We start from the raw sequence: 27869 nt of genomic DNA, 5'->3' as shown, positions 1-27869 counted from the left end.
GACAAGGAAAGTTATTAAACATTTGAAAAACAATAGATAATCAGTGACGTATTTAAGGGGACCCGTGCCCCCCTCCATTTACCATATAATAATTTATTGAGATGAAAAATATGAGATGTTTTATAACTCTACGCCTCATGTACGCTAATTTGTATTTTTTGTTTGTTGTCCACCCTCCCCCCCACTATAAGACATTTCTAAATACGCACCTGTAGGTAACTAACGATTAACTTCAAAAAAATTATGTTTATCAACTTGATTTAAAAGAAAAAACGTAAATGAACACAGTGAAGATCTAGCATTATATTTTTGCGACTATACCATGATGCCTTGCAATAGTATTCAATGATACACTGTCATCTGTCATAGTGTTATGGATATAGACAATACAATAGTAATTAGTAGGTAGTCTCGAATGTCAGATACTTAGGATTTGGTTTTAATAATAATATGCGTTGGTATTAACTTGTCAATAATTTAATTATGTTAAATCGGAGCTCGAATTTCATTTGCTATAAATTGCGTAATGTTATATCGATCCAAACGTTACGTATACCGTATAGTATTCCTAGCTCTATAGACTATACTCTATACCGATACCGACTAATGACTATACCAATCCTTATTTCAATTCGGTTTATTAGTTGGTGGTTTAGTCGATAATACTATATATTCCTTACTTCCTTAGTGATAAATCAAAAGCAAATTATTTGCTTATGTGATATGTCTGTGTAAGCGTACTTATGAGGATTCATCCTCAAATAACTTTAAGACCTTCAATGTTCTTTCAATAAAATTATTAGGTATTCAAAAAAATTGTAATTATTTATTTATATCTTAGGACAAAAATAGTAAATCTTAGATTATAATATGAATAAGAATCTAAAAAAAAATTCCACTTAGCATCGGTGTTATTGTAACTTTTTATAAAAAATCTTTTGGTCAAAAATTCGTAAACTAACTTGTGCCCAAATTAATAAAATGCAATGCCTTTAATAATAAATAAAATATAATACTGTAATCAGTTATATAATATCTCATTTTATGTTGAAAAACGCATTACCGATTGGTTGTTTATCGTTTGTCATTGGAAATAATTACTGTAGTCAATATTGTCATCAGAGCCGTACTTGGGGAAGCCCAGCTCAGTGATGAGAAAGCAGAGTTGACCGACTCGGCTAGAGGTGGACTGAAGGATGCTTAGTTCTCAGTGCTCTCACCTTAAATTAACTCCATCGCCGAAAAAAAACATGGATAAAAATAATTTTGTTTGAAAATCTCAAATTAATATTGTAAACTATTATAATAGAAATATAGGTATATAAGTGGCATCATTTGCCATGTAAAATTTAAAATAATTAGTTATTTTGATTATGTATTATGATGTGTGTCGTGTGATGGTGATGTATGACATTTTATGTAGGAGTACATACCTTATATTTTATCAGATTATTTAATTACCAGCTATCTATGCGTTTTTAAATTTCTACTATTTCCAGAGAATGTTAACAGTTTAAATTAATACAAAATTTTTTTTTTAAAGATTGTCTAGCCGCTTGCTTTTTTGGTGAAAAACTAGATTACACAAACACTTCAACTAATTATTATCTTATCACTATTCACTGTACAATTGATATTGAAAATATTAACGATTTGTAGTCATTCATGAAAAGGTATAAGTAATTGAGACAGGGGCATCATTTCTGGTTTTTTTTCGGGTGTGCGAAGTATCAAGCAGGTCATTTTGAAATTTCACCAGGCCATATAAAAATAAGATGTACTATGTACATTATTTCCATACATCATGAACCGAATCAATGCATTAACATAAATATTAAAAATCAATTTAAAAACTAAAATACAAAAAAAATGTACAGCACAATATTTGTGTATAACAAATGTAAATTAAAGTTGTAATCATGATTAACAGTATACCAATATTGATAAATGTCAATATACAAATCATAATATTTAAAATACAATTTAATTTAAATCATATTAATAATTATGCATTATTTAATCAGAGTGCAGGACAATTGGAACTATTTTAAAAGTAAGGGGTGCAATCACACACCTTGATCTCCCCAAATAACGCCCCTGAATTGAGACTATAACATATTTGGAGAACCTCTCACTAAAGGCTAAGAAACTAGTACTAAAAAAAGAACTTCTATATATTGTAATAAAATGTATTTTTTGTGTATTTTAAAATAAATAATATTGCCTTCAACTATATATAATAATAATAATATGATGCATAGGAAGTAAGGATTACTTTTCAGATTTCAGATGAAACCGGGAAAGTTCCTGATAGGCTGATTGTTGTATTATGAGTCTGGGGCGATATATCTACTTGGATTACAATTACAAATTATTTGTTCATAATAAACTGTGTATCTCTATTGACTGTTGTATCACAATTTGTACACGTAACCCAGCTATAAAAATAATGTATTTTGTATTTTTTAAACTCTCAAATTTACACAGATTTATGGTGGCTTTCGCCTTAAAACTTTCAACACATTAGTTTTAAACTATTAAATTAAGTTTTTGTAAGTCTTGCTTTACAAATCAAAAAATTTGATCAAAGTATTTCACCTGAAAATCAATACCCGAGTCGTACCAAACAACAATACAGCTTGATTATATATTGACGAAAATAAAGACAATATTAATCACAATTCACAATGAAATCAAAGACAAAGTTTTAACTTCGTTATCATCGTGTAAAAATTGTGCAATTTGTTGCTTCAATGCACTCTTACAAAAAATAAACTTTATATTGTAATGCATAATTATAGCATACCGCATACATTAACTTTGGTTTACAAGTATCTTATTACCTTTCCATCAGCGGAAGTACATACCTAAGTATTCACTTTTAATTTATACCCGAGTTAAAAAAAAGTAAGGTTTTGTTTTATTTTAGGTTGCAACGTTGCAAGGTATTTTTGAGTTTTTAAAAACATTATTTATTTGATTATTAATATTTATGTAATATGTATGGTGTATGCATGACATTTTTCCATTTTAGTAGGTTAGGCCGCACTGCCGCAGAATACCTACCTACATTTTATAACACATATTAGACAATAGTAGAGCTATCACGATCTGCGGCTACATCAGAATGTGACCACGGGCTAGTGGCGTAACGCGTAAATAAAGATACCTGACAAAATTATAGCACATGGACATGGTGACAATGTCACGTGGATAAGTGGATAACAAATAAAAATAAATAATAATACAATGGTGTATCGCTATAGAACTTAGGTACAGTGCCGGCCTAAGTGGGGGGGGGGCAAGCGGTGCGATCACACCGGGCCACGCGCTTGTGCGGGGCCCCACAGGCCAGAAATTATACTATTAGTAATATCACTTTATCTATAAATAAACATAATAATATTGTCCCCGTAGACAGCAATACAGAAATTGCGACCCGTGTTGTTTTAATTTGTCTATGTAGAATCATTAAAATAATTCTATCTAAATTTTAAAAACAAGACTGATAGTTAGTATTTTTTCACAGGTATTTATTTAGAAAATCAATACTTTGTAGTTCGTATACTTCTGTATATGTCATCTAGAGATCGGGATAAGTTTAGAAGTTATCCATCAGGAAATTAAAAAAGGCAGTAAAAAGTATAACGGAAAAAAGTTTAAATAAACTGCGTGGATCTTTCAAAAAAATTGTTACAGTATCTTTAAATTCTACCCAATCGTTTCAAAATTCTCCGACAAAGAATTGCATAGAAAACTAAGATATCCAGGGAGCCGTACAGGTTAGGACAACCTTTTTTTTAATTGTGATGTATAAATTATTACTTTATTAGTACGTATATTAGAATAAAGATATAGTATTATTATTTCATTGAGAAAACGGTAGGCAATAAAAACATATTAATACGTCTTAAATTTAGAAAATATTGAAAAACTTTATTTATCACTATAATAACGCAGGTACAATATAATTTATATTTTACGGATCTCGATTGATAATTATCCAAAGAGCCGCAGGTTCCCGACCCCTGGACATTACTACATTAGTCCAGTAGGTCAGCGAGCCAGTCTACCCCCGATTGTTTATAAGGTTATTCGTTAATCGTTTTTGAGTAACACACAAAAAAAAAAATCGATTTTGTCGGAAATTGGATAATATACGTAAAAATTCTGATTATATTAATAAGTACTTGAAATTTTTTATTTTGACCTCTCCAAAATACAAACTGGATCCAATGTGACAGTTACCAGTAACCACCGCCATTTTTGAAAATCAAAGTATCTTATCGATTACTTATAAGTTATAATAGTTATTAAATATGTACACTTGTATACACTACAATATATTACATTAATTGCTCCGAATCTAAAAGTATATTGTAGTCTATAATTCTATACACAACTATTTTATGTTTTGTTTTTGTATGCGGCGTAAGTGTACAATGATAAGGAGGTGCCTATTGAGGCCAGTCTCAGAACACCGAGCCTCGGCTGTTTGGTGTTCAGCGTTCCACACACGTTACGTCAAATCGGTCATCGGCGGAATGTGCCGAACCGCCGAATGCGGTCGCGATGGCGTGGTGGAGTGCGGCCGCTGCTGACATTATCACTAATCAGTAATATCGAAATATATAATCATATGTTTATTGTTTATCATCACAAAATAAAATCGTCCAAGGTTAGATCGCAAATATTGAATAATTTAAATGGCTTATTCTGTATCATAATTTATTGCGTACCTATTTAAAAAATACGTGAACATTTCTGTTAATCGAAAATCAATGTCTTATTGTGTTTTATACGTACGAAATGATATAGTAATACCCCATTGATATTTCCATATAAAATTGTCATGGTGGCAACGATCACGTTTTCGCCCGTTACAGAAATTGATAAGAAAATTATGGAAATCAGCTGGTAAACAAATAACAGGTATATATATATATTATATATAAAAAAAAAAAAAAAATTAAAAAAAATAGGTACAACATATTTTCGAGATGCCTTCGGGACGTGAATGTTGATGACGATGATGTGAGGCGTGTGCGTGTGAATGCGTCGTTTGTGCTCCGCCGTCAGTCGATAGGATTATAGTATTAGTTATAATGCCGAGTTATTAACCGCAATTACACATTAGCATTAATAATAATAGTAATAGTTATAGTAATAATAATAGTAATAATAACAACAATAACCATTAAACACGATATACGTGTGTAGGTGGTTGGTACGACGACGTTTTTTAATACCGATCAATCCGATAACCGATTTTTTAAAGAGGTTCACCGTATCGATTTTTTTCGGTTTTTCCGTCCGTCGCGTGGGCATCTCGATCGCCGGATATCGCTGTGCACGGGAAACGGACCAGCTTTTGCGCGAGCGAGAGGAACGGACTCGTCGCCGCCGTGTCCAGTTTTGTTGCTGTAGCTGACCGATCTTTTGCCGCCTACACTCGACGAGAACAACGACGACCACGGCAGTCGTACGACGACACTGTCATCGCTGTCCGAATGGTGGCCAGCCACCGTCCAAATGCAGTTGACGTCCAACTTGGCGGCCGCCGCCAACTATGCGATCCCGTGACGGACAACGTAACATTTTGATTCAGGTAATAAAAATGTCTCATCTGGTGACGCCGTCTTGCACTACGTAAACACTAATCGGTTCGTATTATGTCCACTGTTCATTCTCGTATAGACCTCTCCGATTTTATGTCGTGCAGCTATCCACCGGGCTTATTTGCAAAGCGTAGGTGTGGATAAATCCTTCCAGCGTTACATGTATTCCGTAAGACATCCTCCAGAACGTCTCAAATAATATTTATTACGTACACTTTATTCTATTATACATTTCAACTGTACACCTTTTGAAATTGAATTATTTATAAAAGTGTAGATCGATTTCCGATTAGGTTTAAACAGAAGTACAGAACTATCGATATTTAAAATGAATATTAAATAACAACAAGTGTTGTTTATATGTTTCAAGCATTGAAAAACAAGAATTGTCCTTATTGCAAAAATAGGTATACTATGGTCGAGTCTATGGTTATTATCTACATTTGACTAGTTTTCAAAAATACATTTAACTTTACCAAAGATTTGTTTTATAATTTTGAATAAACATGTAGGTAAGTAGCCAAATAGATAAAATCAATTTGTATATTAAAATTAAGTTGTGCAATTTGTCGTGGAAAGTGTCTTCTTTTCTATTGATATTATAGGTATTATACAAATAGTTTATACCAATATATATTAGTAGACATTTCTTAAACTTTAATTTATAATACTATTTCTTATCTGAACTTATTTCAAGTATTTTTCTTTAAGATAAATGGAACTTTAAATTAGTAATAAATAATAATTATTAACTAAACTAAAACCTATTGGCTATATAGTTATGGAGTTTCAATCTTAATGGTTGTAATCATTCTAAATTACTTCTATCTAAATTATTTTATCCAGTCGTCTAAGTACTGGAACGATTATATAATGTTTTGTCTGTTGTACTAAATACCTGTTGAAATAGTCCTAGTTTTAATATTATAAATATGAGAACTTGATTACCTAATTGTATGCAGTATTTATATATGAAAAGATATATATATATTAAAACATATTTAAAATGTTTATTTATTAAATTAATTTTTTTCAGGGTGTTATGCGTTTGAGCATAAAACAATGGGGGCCAACATGGGTAAGAGTTCAGCGTCTTTGCTGGATGCACTCCCTACACCACAAAGTCATTTGCATGTAGTCATGTTGGGCCTAGACAGTGCTGGTAAGACTACAGCTCTCTACAGACTTAAATTCAATCAGTACCTAAACACAGTTCCTACAATTGGATTTAACTGTGAAAAAGTAAAAGGAACTGTAGGAAGGGCCCGAGGTCAAACTTTTCTTGTGTGGGACGTCGGTGGACAAGAAAAACTTCGACCTTTGTGGAAAAGTTATACCAGGTAAACAATAATTTTAATTTTATGTCTTTAATTTGAAGGTATTTAGTTCTAATAAATCTTTATTTTCATTAAACAATTTTTTTTCTTTAGATGTACTGATGGTATATTATTCGTTGTGGACAGTGTAGATGTAGAACGGATGGAAGAAGCAAAAATGGAATTAGCCCGCACAGCGAGAGCTCCAGAAAATACAGGTGTACCAATTTTAGTATTAGCAAATAAACAAGATTTGCCAGCAGCACGAGATTCAGCAGAATTAGAAAGACTTTTAGGTTTAAATGAACTTAATCATTTGTGGCATATTCAAGCAGCTTGTGCTATTACTGGGGATGGTCTTCAAGAAGGTCTGGATGCGCTTTATGATATGATATTAAAACGCAGAAAATTAGCTAAACAAGTGAAAAAAAAAACTCGATAAATTAGTTAAAATAATGGTGTAACTAAAATTATATATTAAAACACAGCAATGCTGTTGGGATAATGAATATATAAATATCCTGTTTGTCTTTTAAATTTCCATGACATTTTTAACAAAAGACAGCTCGTAATTAATGTTTGTTTTGACATTACAAATATTATGTGCTATTATTTATACCGAGTACATTTATTTAATTATTTAAACTATTTGTTTCTATTTAAATGACATGAAGATACTTGATAGAGATTTTATTTAAAAATATTGCAATTTGGCACTTGCTATTAATCTAAAAATATCTATTGTGTTATTTCATTGATTCTCGGTGAACCGCCTAATTAATATATAACACCTATTTGTTTGCTTAATGTGTTAACAGAATTTTAAATTCATGTATTACTTTTTAACAATAATCCCACCGATTGTAAATATGATTTTTATGTAATACAAATGGTAGCTATTTAGTAGCCTTGTATAGTATGGCCACTGAAATATTGAATGTTTGACATTTATTATTTTCACTTAAATGTTATTTGATTCACTTTAAAGAGCAACTAGTTTGTTATTAAATGTATTTGTTGTCACTCCATGGTGCTTTATTATTTTTGAAATGATATTGTATTATTATTTTTTTATAGTGCAATATTTCACTTGTTTAATACTACTACTGCACTAAAAAAAAAATGTATTCAATGGAAGGTTCAACAGTTTATGTTTTTGACTATATCATTTTTCCATTTTAATGTTAAATATTTATTACATTATACGTATGTATATATATATATATATATTAAATACAAATCTGGAATTGAGTTTTAATAACTGATAAATTGGTGTTATGCCAAGTTTCAAGTTGTGCATATATCTATTTTATTTAAAAACATTAGACTGTTTTTTTTTCTTTTATTCAACACTAGCCAAATTGTTATCTGTTTTTTTTACGGGTCTTTTACACCCTATCAGGTTACCATGATATATGATTATCTTTATTATATTTTGTACTTGTTTTTATATTTTCCCATGTCTTTAGGTTAGGAAAAACTGTTCTAATGTTTATGATGCCAACTTAACTGTATGTATATATATATATGTATATGACATATACTAATAAAGTGTGTATTTACTATTTAATAAGAAAATAATTATATATATTGTATAGTTTGAGTGAATTGGGTAGTTAATTAAATATGTTAGTTTCCAATTATAACCAGACAGCAGACATCGTAATTTTTATCTGAATATGAGTCAAACACATTTGTTTAATCCACCTAACTTTGAATCTTTCTAAATACCTATGTATTTGTATATTTTATTTTATATTTATTATTGTTTTAGCATATGTTTTAACGTAACCTTTTTTATGCTTTGTTATTATGTTTTTTACCCTCATTTACAATATTTGTTTTAGCAAACTACTTAAAACTAGTTAAATTATTTTCATATATTATTGTTTTATCTAATGAATAAGAAGAATTATCACATTTTTTAATGCTTTAATATTTTCCTTGTTGATCTATTCTATTGTAATGACTATATTTTCAATTCTTTTTAGTTTTTATTTATGTGTAAATTTGTTTATATAACTTAACAACGAGACTGTTTATGTGTTTTGTTATATCAATTAACTTTTTATGTATACATAAATTAAATTATTAAGTATACAAGTTTAATAATTGTCATAAATTAGCAATTATTGTAAGTATTTATCATTAACAATAAGAAACAATCATTTTTAAGGTTTATTTTTTATTTATACATATATGTTATACATTTTAGAAAAATTTAGCAGAAATTAATGTCTGGCATATTATATAACTTGAATTGAAAATTATGAATCGATCATATATATTATTTTTTTTACACCTTCGAAAAATAATTTTAAATTTGTTTAAAGTTAATAATAGTATTCTAATACATATTGTTTCTTTTATGTATTCAAATTTGATTTTATGTTTTTTCTACATTTATTGTTTCTGTTTGAGAATAATAAATCACCAATTTAAATAAAATTTCAACAGGTGTGTTTTTAAATGATATTATTCTGAACTGAAGAATGGTGTTCCTGGAAGTGATGTAATTTTTTAAAAATATCATTGATTAGAAGATTATACAGCTTTTACAAATATCTAAGCCCATAGCATACATTTTATTATTTTTAAATTGAACTACTCATATTTATGATTCAATACAAATAAAATTTCTTATCAATATTTAAAACTTCAGGTATCCTCAAATGTATGTACTAAATAAATATAAAGTTTTATAAATATATACTTTATGTAGGAAAAATCAACAACGGTTAATATTAAATAAATATGTACTTTGAATCTTATTGCTGTAACAACATACATATACTAAGCCTTTTCTTCTTAAAGATATAATTTTTACACACTCAAGTACATAACTTACCTACTATACCGGTATTGTTCAATAGTTGGAAAATACCATATAATATTCACTAAAACAGTCCTATTGAGTAATTAATTTATGTTTTTATATATAATTGTTTAAAATTATAGCTTAATATTAAGTTTTCATATATTTTAAGAAATTTAAATAGCAGTGAGTTACCGTGATATTGGTGACTTTTCATCATTAATATCTTCTTATAATGATTACTTGTAGTTTTATCAATATATGAGTCTTGGTATGCACTTTTTTTCTGTTTATTACAAAAATCTTATATTCAAAATTAAAATATAAGCATAGAAAGCAATCTTGATAAGTTAGTAAGAAAGTCACACAGTCCTATATTTTCCTTTATAAATTATATATATTGGGGAACCGCGGAAATTTAGTCCTCGAAACAATAACCACAATTGAAATTATATTACACATTTATCGTGAATTTTTTTTTATTTATATATATATTATTGATATTTCAAACTAATTTACTAAGTAACATAGAAAGATTAGGAAGTCCATATTTTAAAAATATAAATATAGGACTTATAGATATTAAGATACCATATCTTAAGAGGACATCGTACCCACAATATAGTGTGCTTTTAGTTTTGACATTAGAGTGAATTTGACCTATTATCAAATTTTTAAGTAAGAACATCTGTGTTCTCTCGTTGGTTTTTTAGGATATTTTAATTTCTAGGTTAGTTATGAGTATGAAAAATATTAAATATTTGAAAATGCTCATAATTCACTTATTCTCATTAATTAATTAAAATATACATTTTAGTTTTGAATATTATACAATTATTATCGTTTAAAATCTTACAAAATTTCATATAGGGTTATTTTTCTGGGGTTAATTATTAGGCAAATCATATATTGTAACACGATTTTTAATAAAATGTTTGTTAAAGTTGACAGTGCTTGGATTTTGATTCCTTTTTTTTATTATTAAAAATAGAAAGTCGGAATAACTTAAACCAACAATTTAATAATTATGTTTAAATAAAATATATAACTTCTCATAAGTTGAACATGTTAAGCTTACTTATTCACAATAATTGTCAACGGCTTGTTTGTTATGAATTTATGAGCATAGATATTATTGTATTAATTGATGCCTCACTTAATTAGACTTTAATGGTCAACTTCATATAGGAAGGTGGTTAATTTGATTATAAGTTTGAAAAGTACAGTAATTGTTTTCACATCAACTTTTTAGTTTTCACATTAGACATAAAGTTTATAGCTTTTTAAATATGTTTAGGTTTATTTTAATTATTATATTTAGCTGAACTTGCTAAATAGTTGACAATAAAATTCCATAATTTGAATAATTAAATTTTATACCTTTAAAAATTGAGAATGAATAAAATGTCAAATCTCAGTGTATTTTAAGGATTTTGGGTAATAATTAAAAAGAAATTAACTTAAGGCCAAATTTAGCATATTTCACCGAGGAATGAAACTGAACATAATATTTTATTACTGCTTAACCTTATACATAAAATGCTAATTATATCAGACAAAATACAGATATATTTGTACACAAGCCTGAACATATTATAATACGTAATCGTTTTTTATCTGTAATCCGATGATTAGAACACATACCTGTCTCAATAAAACAATTTTCACTCTTGTATACTATGCAATATATTCACACACACATCAGCAACTTAATGATATTTCTACTTTTAAAGAGTAAATGACATTTGTTGAAATCATTTCTATACACAGGAGTATATCAAAGAGTGAAAGAGAAGGGATTGAATCGAATGTCATCACCATACTAAAAACCCTAGTTTAGTTTCAATTTATCTTTTAAGGTATTCTATTTTTGAAAGATTTTGTTGCATAGCTATTACATTAAAATTTGTTTTGACCATAATAAATTTGATAAATATATCTAAATTGTAAAAATTAAATTTAGGAACATATGTATAATGTATAATACTGAGGTACATTTAATTGTATCACAATAATAATTTTTTCCTATAAATATAAAATATATACATAATTTTTTTTTAAATAGTTAAACTAGTAAATTATTTGATTTGATTTCTAATATCTATTAACAATTATCAATACATTTTTGTATTTAATCAACCACAATTTCACAAGATTATAAATTAAAAACAATAAGACAGTTCAAATTGTTTTTCACTTATAATTGAAAAAATGAAATACTGTTGTACAAATAAATTAATGTACAATGTAGGTAATAATCATGTAGTGTTCACATTTTGATACTTAAAAATTATAAGCTAGATATATAATAAGTCAATCAATAATAGTGTTAATTATTGATATTTAATGAAACAATTAAATAACTCAATAATGTTTCAGTTATTAGAAAAACGAATAACCTTAAGTAAAAATAGGTTTAAAAAAATAAAAAAATAATTTACAATACATTATTTACAAACGGAAAAAAGTTTGACAAATAATTGTAACATGACAGATAAAAAAAAATGTTCATTATGTAATTATTTTCATTTAGGATTTTTATATTTTATTATTAATGAAAAAGCACACAAAAATTAATTAAACGTGAATATTGTAAGAAAAGAATTTAAATTAAACTTAATTCTAATACAACCTAATTAACTGACATATCCAGATGACCAGATTAAATTATTATATTATAACCCTTGTAATTTTTTAGACATATTTTATAGAAACAAGTCTTCAAAATATAATACTAAAGATGTAATAACACAAGAAGAAAAATTCCAATTTTTGGAATATACATATTTCTGTATATATATATTATACAAAAAAAAAAAAAAAAAACAAAATAATTGACTATTAAAATATAATTTTTGTATGTTAAGCAATTAATACTCAACACAAACATGGAAATAATTAATATATGACCATACAATTTTAGATCTATTATAGTAGATTAATATTCACAAAGCCAGAATGAACTAAGTAGAAGCCAGAAATACAGTGACTTTATACAAAATTATTCAACAACAAAATACAAATATTCAACATATTGAGGAAACTCAAAAGTTACAGATGTCAAGGATGCCATTTTGATAAAGGTTTAAATTGAAGTTACTTTTATAGTCACTAACCTCAAGTATCTAATAGTAGGTTACTAAAATGATATACAAAAAAATTTATAAATATTTATTTACATCATAATTAGACCTTAATATTTAACCTGTTCAATTAGGCTTATAATTTTGTTATAAATAATAACAAACTTTTGTATAATATAACAAATAATTTTGAGTTATGTTTTTATGGTAGTACGTATTTAATATCATACAGAAATGCGGTGAAAATTGAATAATAACACAGTCTTAATGTGTCCGCCAGGATTATTCGTCAAACGTTATACTTGCCTTTTTAATTCAGTAAGGCGCATGTCGTGGATATGTTGCTTCTCGATACTTGCCACCTCCATAGGCTTGTGCTGGATAACCACCACCACCACCACCACCACTTCCTCCTCCATAGCCAATTGCGGAGTAATCATATCCACCATAGGCACCATATGCATCATAAGCATTAGCTGCATAACCATAATCTGCAGCAGTACCATAAGGCGAAGCAGCTGCCGGTGCCATGTAACCAGGATATGCTGGTCTCAAGCCAAAAGTAGCAGGAGGTCTAGCACCACCTACTGGACCAGTCCTGGTTCCAGGAGCAGTCATTGTTTCAGGATTGAACTTGACTTTTTTTACATCTACTTCTTTACCATTAATAACTTGTTTGGGATTCTTCAATACTTGATTAACAACTTCAGAATCTTCAAACGTTATGAAACAAAAACCCTTCTTTTGGTTTTTCATTTTATCAAAAGGTTGTTGATACTCGGATATTTGACCAAATTGAACAAAATAATTCCGTACATCTTGTTCAGTCATTTCAGAAGTTAAGCCTCCAACAAAAATTTTACAACGCAGTGGGTTAACTTTTTTAGTTACCTGTAATAATAGCATATAATAAAAATTATAATAATTAAATCAATATCTATTAACACATAGGATCTTAAACATAAATGCTATGTACAGAAATAATGATTTATTTTTTTAGTGTAAAAGCTAAAAAATAAATAAAAATAAGTATAATACCTAAGTGTAACATATAATGTGGTAGGATTTTATGACTTAGAAAAGAAATATAGCAAATTATTGTGTATATTTGATTAATGACATATTGTGTAATATCAATGTACATCAATCAAGCAATATAGATAAAGAGAAGCAACTCACCCTCTTGGGATCAACTTTTTTGTTTGCGATAAAGTGATCCCCAGCAGCCAATAAATCGTCCACAGTCTTGGCGTTCACAAACTGTACAAACGCAAACCCTCTGGATTGTCCGGAAAACGGGTCGGTCTTGATGTTGATGTTTTCTATCTCACCATACTGTGTGAAATACTCCCTTAATTCTTTTTCGCTAATGGTTCTGCCTAGGCCGCCAACAAACAGTTTCTTATCATCATCTCGGCCAGGTCCATTGGACCGGCCATTGGCATTAGGTTGTTGCGCCATGTCTTCCTGTAACATACAAGAATAGAATAGATTTATAAGGATTGGCCACAAACAACGGAGAACGGAATGCGTTTGGGGAAGGGGCTTTAGTTATATAATTTAGGTGGCACACAATTTCCGACCAAATGTTGTCTAACACTGGGATACACGTAGTTTCAAAATTAATACGATTTTATATGCTCACCAGTTTGCTAAAGTGTCGGCTGTAGCCGCGGTCCGCGTGTGAAAGTTTGTACGGCGGCCGCTGTTGTAGCTACTATCGACGATCGGAAACGGCAACGTGATCAAGACTATTTGCGGACGTGCGTATGTATTCAAAGTTTTTTCTCGCAACGGGTAAATATTGTAACGATTTTATTATTATTTACACATCAAACGCACAAACATTGACACTGAAAGACGCGGACGGTAAACGCCATTTATCTCTCACTCTAACCGGGTTTGTTGTCTGTTGGTTGCCAACGGGAGAAAAAGAGAGCAAGTAAATAAAACAAAATGGAGGGAACTGGCTATAGTGCTACCAACTGGTCGGACAGTCTGTGTCACGTTTGGCGGCAAACCGGTATCGCCTTGAATAAGATAAAAATAAAATAAATAAATAACAAGACAGTAAGAACAAGAACTAAGAAGTGATATTTTTGTTCACTTTAGCCAATTGTCAATTTATAATTTATATTATTTTATAAATATAAAAAGGGCTGGTATAATTCGAACCTGGTGTCTTCAAGCATTCAGCGAATTGGATACATCATTCCGTCGGTCCTTTTGTATGTAAAATAGGTTGAAATCGAATGCCGAGTTTGAGTGTCAACAGTTAACCTCACCAGTCACCTAATCGACGGCGGATTAAATGTACCAATCCCGTCTCTTTTTTTGAACGTAAAATAAGTTAGTCTAATGTCGTTTGATTGTCTTTTATTCACATATCACCAGTGAAAATCGATTCACACGCAACTAAGCCGTCGCCCATGTAGGAAATTTGATTATATTAGATTGCGGACAATGTACGAGGATCAAGTGAAATATTGTAGGTAAACAGTACACACTACGCAAGTCAAGGTTGTATTTATGGGGTGCTTCAGCCCCCCCCCCCCACCGGAAATCTAGGAAATATTTATTAAGTCTGCTTATTATGTTCTATCATAATATATAAATTGTAGAAGTTAAATATAATTATTAGTAACAACTTGCAAGTAGGTATTCTTGTAATGTGTCTATTTTGATCGTAACAATCATACTTTTGAGTAGTTAGAGCACAGTAAATAGTGCTTAATTTTGACGTGCGGTACTGCTGCATTATCGTAATTTCGATTTATTTTACCTAGAATCGATTACTGAAATACACGTGTCTGTTGTGCCTCATTCGCCGCATAATAATATTATACAAACCCGTATGAGCTAAAAATATTTCCGATAAGTAGACTTTATTATCTCTGAAAAGCTATGACGGCGGCGTCCGATTATACGGTGGTCGGATAAATCAGTTAAATGGAAGAATATTGAAGACAACTTAAGGCCCACCACTGCTATTATAGTCTTAAGTGTCTGTGATAATTTAGTGTACCCATTACCCAAATATGTATGAATTACTAAAAACACTAGTTATAATACCAGTATCCACCGCTTCAGCGGAACGCAGCTCTTCGACGTTGAGAACGAGAAGACTCAAAACGTATTAAAAAATACAACTTTAGAATCCAGTCTAGTGGTATTGTAACTTTTAGCTATTCATGTTACATAATAGAGACATTGACATATCCATGTCTTTACAAAAATAGGGACTGAACGACATTTTGCCAACAGATATTATATACATTTTATTTCATTATGTATGAATTTTGTGAAAACATTAAAAATTATAATAAAAATTAAAATTCCTAGTTATTGTTTTTAATAAGCTGAATTAGGGAATTTTGGTTAGAGAAAAAAATATAAGCAATATTTATTATTATTACAGCGTCAATAATATAAAATACATTGTTATCATTTGCAATTTATATCATGCTCAGTTAATAAAATATAAATAATAATAATATGATATTATTTATATTTTGTTTTTTATTTGGTTGTTATGTTAAATAATTTAAAAGTAATTGTTTAAATTACATAAACTAAACCATATAATTAGACAAACTTTAGCCAAGCGTATAGTTACATACAAAATAATCAAATAATTATAATGGTTGTATACATTATTATTGCTTATTATTAAAAATAAAAAACTATCTACCTATCTATCTAATACAATTCATCAGTCATGTGATCGAAGAATATGATTTATGTGCTTAACGAAATACGAGTGTATAAATAAAATAATAATAAATTATAATATAATATTTAGATATATCATATATAATATATTCTTAAGTACTCAAGTTAATATGGCAATATAGGACCTAACCTAAATTATAGGTAGTACTGGTAGTAGGTACCTACATAGTACATACTATATTTTATGGTCACAGTTATGTACAATTATATACTAATAAGTAATAATGTTTATTGTACATATTTGTGATCAAAGTATACCTATGTAGGCAGTTATAGGTACCTATGTATCTTCTTTACCTAATCAACACACCTATAAACTCTTATATAATATTAGTATTATAAAATATTCTCTGTAGAAGTGTATATATTGTATATACACAATATAGTGCTTTTGATAAACTCTTGAGCTGTCGAGAACCACCTGAAATTAAAGATATGTTCAACTAATAAGGATAAAACAATATAAATATAATAATGATGTTATGAATTATTATGACACAATAAATACTATTACATGATTTTTAAAACTGTATATTATAAACAAAATAAATTATAGCAATATCATAGTAAAATACATGTTTAAGGTTTGCAACTTAAAGTGTGTTAAGTTAAAAAAAATAAAACATTATAGTATTGTATTATATTATTTATATATTTATATAAATTTGAATAAATTAATTTATTAATTTGGTATGCTATAATATACCCGATATGTGTTAAATAATTTAAGCGTATTTTTTTTAAATAACATACCTAATTCAAACCACATGATTGTGCATACATTTGCCAAGTAATGATGTAGTCACAATAGTTACATATTAAATGTATAATAATTAGGGCTCGGAAGTTGATGGCCTTAAAAACATTAAAAAATGACCTAAGAAAATTGCTAATATGACATAAAGATGACAAAAAATGTCCTTAAAAAATGACCTAAAAAATTACAAATATTTGTTTAAAATTATAAAAATATATTTTTTTTAAATTGTACTTTATTTTACTATAAAATTCTATGTACATTTATCAAAGCTTACAAATTACTCAAAACATGGCATACAAATGACAAAAAAATGTCCTTTACAATTAAATTAAAAAATTACAAAATATTTTAGACGTAGACCAGCACTAACCGACGTTTTTATTTTCGGAATTTCGAAAAAATAATAAAATTTTAGTTTAATAATATTCACTACAACACGGCAACGAAAACTCTTATCGGTGAGATAAAATCGGTTAGGTGCTAATCTTAGTCCGTGATAATTTCAAAGTTTTCAGTAAGTTATCAGCATAATGGTCGACAAGAAACAATAAGAAGTGAACTAATGTGAAATCAGTAAAAACGACTATAAAAATGTGTTTATTATAATATATGATATACAAACTTGAGTCAATATAAATTAATTTCAACGCAAATCGAGCTAAACATACCTCCTAAAACACATCCAAACGTCAAAAAGACAACAATTTAAACATTTTGAGTACCTACCTACGTAACAGTCGTACATAGTGCCGTATTCAGCTTTTCTGGGCACAGGGAAAACTTTCTGGCCCCCCTTTTTTAGGGTTAGGACTGATTATCTATCGAAAAATTTGTCTAATTATACATGAAAACATGGTTTTGGCATCAAATAATATTGTAACCGTATTGTTTAATATATTTTATTTTGTTATCATAATAATATTAATATTATATATTGATATATGTTTCGACTTAGGCCCGGGCCCCGGACATATATGACCTGAAAAAACTGCCTTGTATACGCCCCTAGTCGTACAAGATCGTCAACGTCTACATCGACTACATATAATATTTTAAAAAAAGTGCACTTTAACTTATGTTTATACTTAAGAACTTATACTAAAATTGTATTCAATAATTATATAAAGTGCAAACATGTTCACATGAAAAAAAAAAATTTAATTTAATTAACGTATGGTAAAAAAAAATTAGCTTACTAAATATAAGGAAAGGGAAAGTGAGTTGGGTCAATCATAAAAATTTCATAGTATCTATGGGTTTTATAGGATTTCGGGGCACAATTTTTTCGGCAATGAGTATTTATCAATTAATGTATAAAAACCAAAATTTATGTCCTCCGTATAAAATCGAAAGGGAATTTGAAAAAGATAAATAATTTGTATATTTTAAATATAAGGCAGCCCATGTACTTTAAAAAATTAAAGATATAAATTTTCTGGTTTTTACGATTTTACAGAACATTCTGCTGTACTGCGTACTTGGAGAGATTAAGATATTACCAGCATTTTTTAAAATAATTGGCAAAAAATTAAAGAAAAATAAGAATTTTTACATTAATATAGTTTTCAAAAAAATGTAACTCGAAAACGAATAATCATAAAAAAACTTTAAACTTTTACCAAAACTAAATGGTTATAGTGGTTACACGATAATTTTCTATACATAGGTAATATTATTATATATTAATATAATGACACTTTTTAAGCTTATTATAGAGGCAATTGGAATTTTTAGTTTCCGAATAGATCGATGAAAGTATCGATTATTCAATGTGTGTTTATTTCTCTGTCTGTCATATAGATTTCGAGGAAATTAAAAACACTCAGATTTTCCAAAATTGTGGTAGATTTTTTAGCAATTTTGTACCTAACCTTTTTTGAATAAATCACTTTTTAATGGTCGTACGATAAAAAATAATAAACAAATTATAGAGGGTAGCTAGTTATCTACAAAAAAAGAGCTTACGATATATTCACGTAAAAGTTAATGTTTTTGCATTATAAAGCCTACAAAATACAGACTTATAAAAAACGACTTTATAAAAAAATTTCTCAACAAAAATTATAAAGGAAAAAATGATCTACAAAATTACATTTTTTATGTTAACTTAACTGTTTTTACAGCATAAGAATTTTATAGTTACAATTCAAAATTACGAGTACCTATATAAAAAATAATAAAAATGCGTTCTTTTCCACACCACCATTGAGGTAGAAGCATGGCGCGTTTTTTTTTTCATGGTTTCCCCGGTAGGCCTAATCCATGTGTACTTGATAACTTTTATCTCGTCGCAAGTTATCTATTCGTTATAACAAAGTAGTTAATTATTATATTTTAATTCTTCAACTTATAATTTTGCCCTCTTTTTTGTGATAGTACAATAGCAAGTCTTGAATTTCTTCTTTCATATATTTATCGAATCGTTTTGGCTCCTCCAGGCATACTCTGCTCACTGGAGTCTTCGCTATTTTATCGCATCGGTTATGATTATACTCTGGAACTATAACTTGAGCTTTGCATTTTTCCTCTTTCACCATTTTCCACTGATACTACACTTAACAGGACCAAGGGTTTTCCTTTCAATTATTAAACATTTATTCATGTCTAGTTTTCATAGTGGTCATGTTTTTTTCTTCATACAGAAATACCAGATGAATCAGAGTAAAATATAATTGCTCTTTTAGTTCTTTTGATAATTATCGGAACTATAATACTCGTATCTTTACAAATCCATATTAATAATATGTTCGAACGAGGATACGTTCCCTTCCATCGGGTCAGCTAGTCCCCTAAGGTGGTGCGACTGTAAGACGAAAGCTCGCGAAGTTGTCAACGCCGCCGCTCCGTTGCAGCCACGATTTAAGATCTATACTAACTTTAATCGTGGTCACAGGCCGCAGCCGACACAACTGACCGGTTGCTCTTTGCCTTTTCTCTCCTGTGTTCGGCCCGTGCGAACTGCAGAACTTGTTTACGCACGCCTGCCGCATTCACATGTGTTTTATATTTGTTTTTTGGTCACGTGGTTATTTATTAGTATTTATTGTATATGCCAAACTATGGATTATTTATTATAACAGTGAGCGCATGGCGCTATAAATTGTTTATGTTATTGTGATACCAACCGGTGCAAGGTAACCTTTATATTTTCAACACCTCGCAAGTCGCAGCACACGACCGCCGAGCCGTCCTCGTAGGAGCAATCCGAGCGCAACATAGCACTTATATGTTTGAATTATAGTTGGGACTTCCCTAACTATTTCATTATTTTTTGGATTTTCTGGTGAGAAACTGACTCGTACAACTGTGACTCGTCTTTAATATTTAAAATTGTATTTGAATTAGGAATGAGTATAAATATTTGATTATTTGGTAGATATTAGACTTTTCTATCATAAAGCTACCTTGATTATTTCTGATTTTTTGGTCTGCCCTTCTGTTTAATCATGATATAAATATGATACAATTGGATAATATTTTATACGCCACATTCAGCAGGAAAATACCTCCAATTGTTATAATCCTTAGTATCCATTTTCTTATTTATTGAGCAGAATATCGCGATATATCAAGATCAACTATAGTCTGTCCAGCTAGAGAACGTACCGATTCTGCGCTACCCCCGTGTCACCATGCTTTCAAAACTGGTTCGTTTATAGCTTCATAGGGGAATGCGCAGAAAAACTGATTTTAGTCGATCTGCGGCGCGTTCTCTTGCTGGACAGAGTATATAAGAGTAAAGTAGTACAATAGGATAAGAGATATTAGGGGGAAGGGTGATGCATTAAAAATGGATAATTGAAAATTATTAAAACGTTTAAACTTGTTTGAACATGCCAACCTTAAAAATTGGAAGTGAAGCTCATATCAAAAACAGCACATTTCATAAAGAGTAGGGTGACATGACAAAGTAAACACATTTAACGCATAGTACATCATAGTAACAGCAGTCACGAACAAATTATAAGCGTAGCTCTATAATGTACTTTTGGGTGAGTTTTAAGTATCACCAATAATTATTGAGTTGAGTATAATATAAACATATAATAATAAAAGCTTTTACAATGTCAACGAAAAAAATCAGAGACAATGATTGATTCAAAAATTGTTTAATGTTATATATTTAAAGAACTGTTAACAAAAACCGGAAAAATCGGCTATGTCTAAATGATTAATTAATATTGGGAATAATTAAAAACTTATTATTCCATAAACAATGGGGAATTTTTTGGAAAATGTATGTTCAAATCCAAAAAATGATAAGGAAAAAGAGAACTATTAAAAAAACAACAATTTTTAAATTCGAACCCAGGATAACGAAACGATTAAAGAACTGACACGTATTAAATAGCACGAGTAAAACAGTTAACGAAATAAAATCTAACCACAAAGGGTTATGCTGCACCAGGAATGAAGTGTTCAACTGCATTACATCTATAACAATCAAAAATTTTTTTTTACAACAAACAATATAAATATTATTCAAAATAAAGTTACCAATTTCCGTATTGGGGATCTCGTTATCACTCTTCATCAATTGATTTCTATCGTCATCAAAAGTAGAGTTACGCTGACTAAGTGGGGTAAATTCCCCAGCCATCGGATTTAGCTTAAATGTTGTTCGTTCGTTATCACTCTTTATTAATTCATTGATTTCTTCTTCTAATGTAGAGTTGATCTGACGAATTGGGATGAACTCCTTGGTCATCGGATTTAGGTTAATTGTTGGACGTTCGTTAATACTTCTTAATTCATTGATATCTTCTTCTAATGTAGAATTGATCTGACAAAGCGGGATGTACTCCCCAGCCATCGGATTTAGCTTAAATGCTGGTCGTTCGTTATTACTGTTTATCAATAGATTACTATCGACATCAAATGTAGAGTTACTCTGACAAAGTGGGGTAAAGAACTCAGTCATTGGGTTGAGATTATGTTCAGTTCGTTCGTTAATACGTCTTATTAATTCATTGATATCTTCTTCTACTGTAGAGTTGATTTGACAAAGCGGGATGAACTCCCCAGCCATCGGATTTAGCTTAAATGCTGGTCGTTCATTATCACTCCTTATCAATAGATTACTATGGTCATCAAATGTAGAGTTACTCTGACAAAGCGGGATATACTCCCTAGCCATCGGATTTAGGTTAATTGTTGGACGTTCGTTAATACTTCTTAATTCATTGATATCTTCTTCTAATGTAGAATTGATCTGACAAAGCGGGATGTACTCCCCAGCCATCGGATTTAGCTTAAATGTTGGACGTTCGTTACCAATCCTTACTAATTCATTGATATCTTCTTCTAATGTAGAGGTGATCTGACGAATTGGGATGAACTCCTTGGTCATCGGATTTAGTTTAAATGTTAGTCGTTCGTTATCACTCCTTGTCAATAGATTACTATCGTCATTAAAAGTAGAGTTACGCTGACAAAGCGGGATATACTCCCCAGCCATCGGATTTAGGTTAATTGTTGGACGTTCGTTAATACTTCTTAATTCATTGATATCTTCTTCTAATGTAGAATTGATCTGATAAAGCGGGATGTACTCCCCAGCCATCGGATTTAGCTTAAATATTGGACGTTCGTTAATACTTCTTACTTCATTGATATCTTCTTCTAATGTAGAATTGATCTGACAAAGCGGGATGTACTCCTCAGCCATCGGATTTAGGTTAATTGTTAGTCGTTCGTTATCAATCCTTACTAATTCATTGATATCTTCTTCTACTGTAGAGTTGATCTGACAAAGCGGGATGAACTCCCCAGCCATCGGATTTAGCTTAAATGCTGGTCGTTCATTATCAGTCCTTATCAATAGATTACTATCGTCATCAAATGTAGAGTTACTCTGACAAAGTGGGACGAACTCCTTGGTCATCGGATTTAGTTTAAATGTTAGTCGTTCATTATCAGTCCTTATCAATAGATTACTATCGTCATCAAATGTAGAGTTACTCTGACAAAGCGGGATATACTCCCTAGCCATCGGATTTAGGTTAATTGTTGGACGTTCGTTAATACTTCTTAATTCATTGATATCTTCTTCTAATGTAGAATTGATCTGACAAAGCGGGATGTACTCCCCAGCCATCGGATTTAGCTTAAATGTTGGACGTTCGTTACCAATCCTTACTAATTCATTGATATCTTCTTCTAATGTAGAATTGATCTGATAAAGCGGGATGTACTCCCCAGCCATCGGATTTAGCTTAAATGTTGGACGTTCGTTAATACTTCTTACTTCATTGATATCTTCTTCTAATGTAGAATTGATCTGATAAAGCGGAATGTACTCCCCAGCCATCGGATTTAGCTTAAATGCTGGTCGTTCGTTATCACTCCTTATTAATTCATTGATTTCTTCTTCTAATGTAGAGATGATCTTACGAATTGGTATGAACTCCTTGATCATCGGATTTAGCTTAAATGTTTGTCGTTCGTTATCACTCCTTGTCAATAGATTACTATCGTCATTAAAAGTAGAGTTACGCTGACAAAGCGGGATATACTCCCCAGCCATCGGATTTAGGTTAATTGTTGGACGTTCGTTAATACTTCTTACTTCATTGATATCTTCTTCTAATGTAGAATTGATCTGACAAAGCGGGATGTACTCCTCAGCCTTCGGATTTAGCTTAAATGCTGGTCGTTCGTTATTACTCTTTATCAATAGATTACTATCGACATCAAATGTAGAGTTACTCTGACAAAGTGGGGTAAAGTCCTCAGTCATTGGGTTGAGCTTATGTTCAGTTCGTTCGTTAATACGTCTTATTGATTCATTGATATCTTCTTCTACTGTAGAGTTGATTTGACAAAGCGGGATGAACTCCCCAGCCATCGGATTTAGCTTAAATGCTGGTCGTTCATTATCACTCCTTATCAATAGATTACTATCGTCATCAAATGTAGAGTTACTCTGACAAAGTAGGATGAACTCCTTGGTCATCGGATTTAGCTTAAATGTTAGTCGTTCGTTATCACTCCTTGTCAATAGATTACTATCGTCATTAAAAGTAGAGTTACGCTGACAAAGTGGGATATACTCCCCAGCCATCGGATTTAGGTTAATTGTTGGACGTTCGTTAATACTTCTTAATTCATTGGTATCTTCTTCTAATGTAGAATTGATCTGACAAAGCGGAATGTACTCCCCAGCCATCGGATTTAGGTTAATTGTTAGTTGTTCGTTATCACTCCTTATTAATTCATTGATTTCTTCTTCTAATGTAGAGATGATCTTACGAATTGGTATGAACTCCTCGATCATCGGATTTAGCTTAAATGTTAGTCGTTCGTTATCACTCCTTGTCAATAGATTACTATCGTCATCAAAAGTAGAATTACGCTGACAAAGCGGGATATACTCCCCAGCCATCGGATTTAGGTTAATTGTTGGACGTTCGTTAATACTTCTTAATTCATTGATTTCTTCTTCTAATGTAGAATTGATCTGACAAAGCGGGATGTACTCCCCAGTTATCGGATTTAGCTTAAATGTTGGACGTTCATTAATACTTCTTAATTCATTGATTTCTTCTGCTAATGTAGAGTTGATCTTACGAATTGGGATGAACTCCTTGATCATCGGATTTAGCTTAAATGTTGGTCGTTCGTTATCAATCCTTACTAATTCATTGATATCTTCTTCTAATGTAGAGTTGATCTGACGAATTGGGATGAACTCCTTGGTCATCGGATTTAGGTTAATTGTTGGACGTTCGTTAATACTTCTTAATTCATTGATATCTTCTTCTAATGTAGAATTGATCTGACAAAGTGGGATGTACTCCCCAGCCATCGGATTTAACTTAAATCCTGGTCGTTCGTTATCACTCTTTATCAATTGATTACTATCGTCATCAAAATTAGAGTTACTCTGACAAGCAACAGACTCGTACAACGGCAACTCGTCTATTACATTTAAAATTTTATTTAATTATGAAGTAGTATAAATATTTTATATTATTTTTAGGTATATAATGTTTTGAAATATATTTACTAATTTTGGGATTGTAGATCTTTTTAGATAAAAGATTTTTGTTCAAATTGATGGGTTGAATTGTACATGAAAAATCCTCAGCTATCGGATTTAGCTTGAATGTTTGTCGTTCGTAATCACTCCTAATCAATCGATTGCTATCGTCGTCCAAAGTGGAATTACTCTGACTAATAGGGGTAAATTCCTTAGCCCAAGGATTTATGTTGATTGTGTATCGCCATTGAACTCTGTTCGTCGATATATTTTTATTCTGTTCTGGTACTGCGTCATCAGCTTTTTTGTCCGTAAGCACTTCTGACATTCCATCCTTAGGTGGTGTCTAAGCAATATTTTTGTATATTTATGTATTTATGTATGATTAACGTCAAATGGCTTTTATTAACAAAATTATTTAGTATACTATATTTTCAATTTATTATGATGATAATAATTGAGGCTGGTTTTAGTATTTATATAAGTATAGGTAATAAGTAAAATTGCACAACTATTTCAAATAAGTTAAACAAAACATGCAAGAAGGTTAAAATAACAATTATGTAACATATAACAGTTTAATAAAACATATTGTAGTTAGGGTAAGAAACCCATAATATAATTTATGTTTAGTCAATAAGATAACTAGGTTAAAACATAAAAAATATAATGTTATTAATATATAAGAAGGATGTAAACTCCAGGACCGGGGTCAGTGGTGATGATCGTATTTATCGATTATCACTGTACACCGCGTGTTAAATAAAGTATTATTAAATATTTAGTGTGTATTTCGAGTAATCGGTGCATACGACAAGCTATACTACAGTAGTCGTAGAAACAATGTGGTTGTAAAGATGTTTGCCTACGGCGTGCGCACTGCAATATTAACGCACATCGCTACACAGAAAACTAAATATTTCTAAAAACTATTTAATTGATACATTTTGGGACTTTTCTCCATTAGATGCTCATTTGCTCACTGAGTACTTGCGTTTGAAAAAAAAATCATAAATATTAAAATATCGGTTAGTAGAACTCCAAATATAGCTGCCCAAAGAAATCGCATCACGTTTTAATAATATAAATAAAGATATCAAATAGTCAGGATCGCATTAAGGGTGGGGTTGGGCAATGGCTACAACTGCACCTGGTGCCAGTTTTATGGGGAACCAAAATTTTGTGGTACGAAATCACTTTACTTGTAAAGTTATGAATTAGTAAAACTTTTAAAATTTAAACTATTTAAATAGGTAACAGTATTATATAATATATTATATTGTTAATGTATTAATATGACGTTAGAACTTTAAACAACTAATATATTTATTGCAATATAGCTCTTAGCGATGAATAATTATTATTATACCTATTAATAGATCCTTAATCGTTTTTCCAAATTTGTTGTGATTCAAGACACTTGTTATGATACCAATATGATTTCTTTCACGACTCGGTGCTGTTTATTTATTTATTATTATATTTATTATTTTAATTAGTACCCACAAAAATGTTGAGTGGCTATCAATCAAAATTGTAAATAAACTTGAATAAAATAATAAAACAATTTAATGTTATTAACAAATGCAGAAAAAAATCAAGACAATTTTGTGAAAAAACCTAGTTGAAAGTAAATATACACTATATAATATAAATTTTACTTACAAATTATAAATTTACAATATATACCTTTATAAACTTTATTTTAATATGAAAAAATCATATTGTCTATTATTTTTGGCGACCGCAACCCCCAAACCTATCATTCGTGACCCCCAAGTTGAAAACCACTCACTTAGAGTATTCAATATTTTTTTGATAATGGTAATGGATAAAAAAAATAGAAAATACGATAACTCGGATAACTATAATATACGATATTTACTAATTAATAAGCCACAATGATTTATTTTAATCCTTTAATGTTACAAGCAAATAACCGTAGTATCTTATTAAAATATTTATTATTTACGAATCAAATACAAACAGTATTTTTAAAAAAAGTACAGATTATTGTAAAACAAATACTCTTTTCTTTGCTCAAAATCTAAAAGGTTCATGAGTATCTAACTTTTCCATTACGCCGTGGCTAATACACGGCATATCCACGGCGTTTTCCGTCGAATTCAAGATTCATTGTCTTATATTGGAGTATAGTTATACACGACGGATATATACGCCGCGGATGAAAATGCCGGTCGGCTTGCGTTTTAGTGGACGAACACCGTAATAATAAAAACGTCTACTCCTAATTTTACATTGTTTTAAATTAAAATGGGATATGCTGGTGACGGAAAATGTCGCGTTTATACCATAATTTTTTAAATATTGTACAAGAATACAATATATACGCGGTGGAATACGCAGTGTATAGCCCCGGCCTAAGGTAAATGTAAATATTAATGTACTCTATTATGCACATATTATTAGTAGTGTCTGCAATATGTTAACGGTGATTAAGCTTGTGCTTGTGCATGCAATTCATCTACCTTTTCTGCTAATTTGTCTACTGCGTTCGTCAATTCTAATTCTTCAGATGTTCTTAGTCCATCCATTCTATGCAT

At 30.1% G+C, this 27869-nt stretch overlaps 3 protein-coding genes across 3 annotated transcripts; 1 reads left to right on the top strand and 2 right to left on the bottom strand.

Annotated features, from left to right (window-relative positions):
* Window positions 1-4995: 4995 nt before the first annotated feature.
* LOC113551962 (ADP-ribosylation factor-like protein 4A) lies at window positions 4996-7442 on the top strand. The gene is made up of 3 exons (XM_026954572.1): window positions 4996-5608; window positions 6655-6958; window positions 7049-7442. Exons 2-3 carry the CDS (start codon window positions 6681-6683, stop codon window positions 7374-7376), a joined length of 606 nt encoding a protein of 201 aa, XP_026810373.1. The 5' UTR covers window positions 4996-5608; window positions 6655-6680; the 3' UTR covers window positions 7377-7442.
* Window positions 7443-12312: 4870 nt separating this feature from the next.
* On the bottom strand, window positions 12313-14744 carry LOC113551945 (RNA-binding protein squid-like). The gene is made up of 3 exons (XM_026954540.1): window positions 14478-14744; window positions 14012-14299; window positions 12313-13723 (listed from the first exon to the last, which is right to left on the bottom strand). Exons 2-3 carry the CDS (start codon window positions 14291-14293, stop codon window positions 13148-13150), a joined length of 858 nt encoding a protein of 285 aa, XP_026810341.1. The 5' UTR covers window positions 14294-14299; window positions 14478-14744; the 3' UTR covers window positions 12313-13147.
* Window positions 14745-21718: 6974 nt separating this feature from the next.
* Window positions 21719-27869, bottom strand: LOC113552472. Its single transcript, XM_026955349.1, has 4 exons — window positions 27795-27869; window positions 25333-25651; window positions 21822-25244; window positions 21719-21747 (listed from the first exon to the last, which is right to left on the bottom strand). The coding sequence occupies exons 1-4, from the start codon at window positions 27867-27869 to the stop codon at window positions 21719-21721; spliced, it is 3846 nt and encodes a 1281-aa protein (XP_026811150.1).

Source organism: Rhopalosiphum maidis, chromosome 2 (assembly GCF_003676215.2).
Source record: "Rhopalosiphum maidis isolate BTI-1 chromosome 2, ASM367621v3, whole genome shotgun sequence".
NCBI lineage: Eukaryota > Metazoa > Arthropoda > Insecta > Hemiptera > Aphididae > Rhopalosiphum > Rhopalosiphum maidis.
The sequence above is the reverse complement of the archived record's forward strand: the minus strand, read 5'-3'. Positions and strand labels throughout refer to the sequence as shown.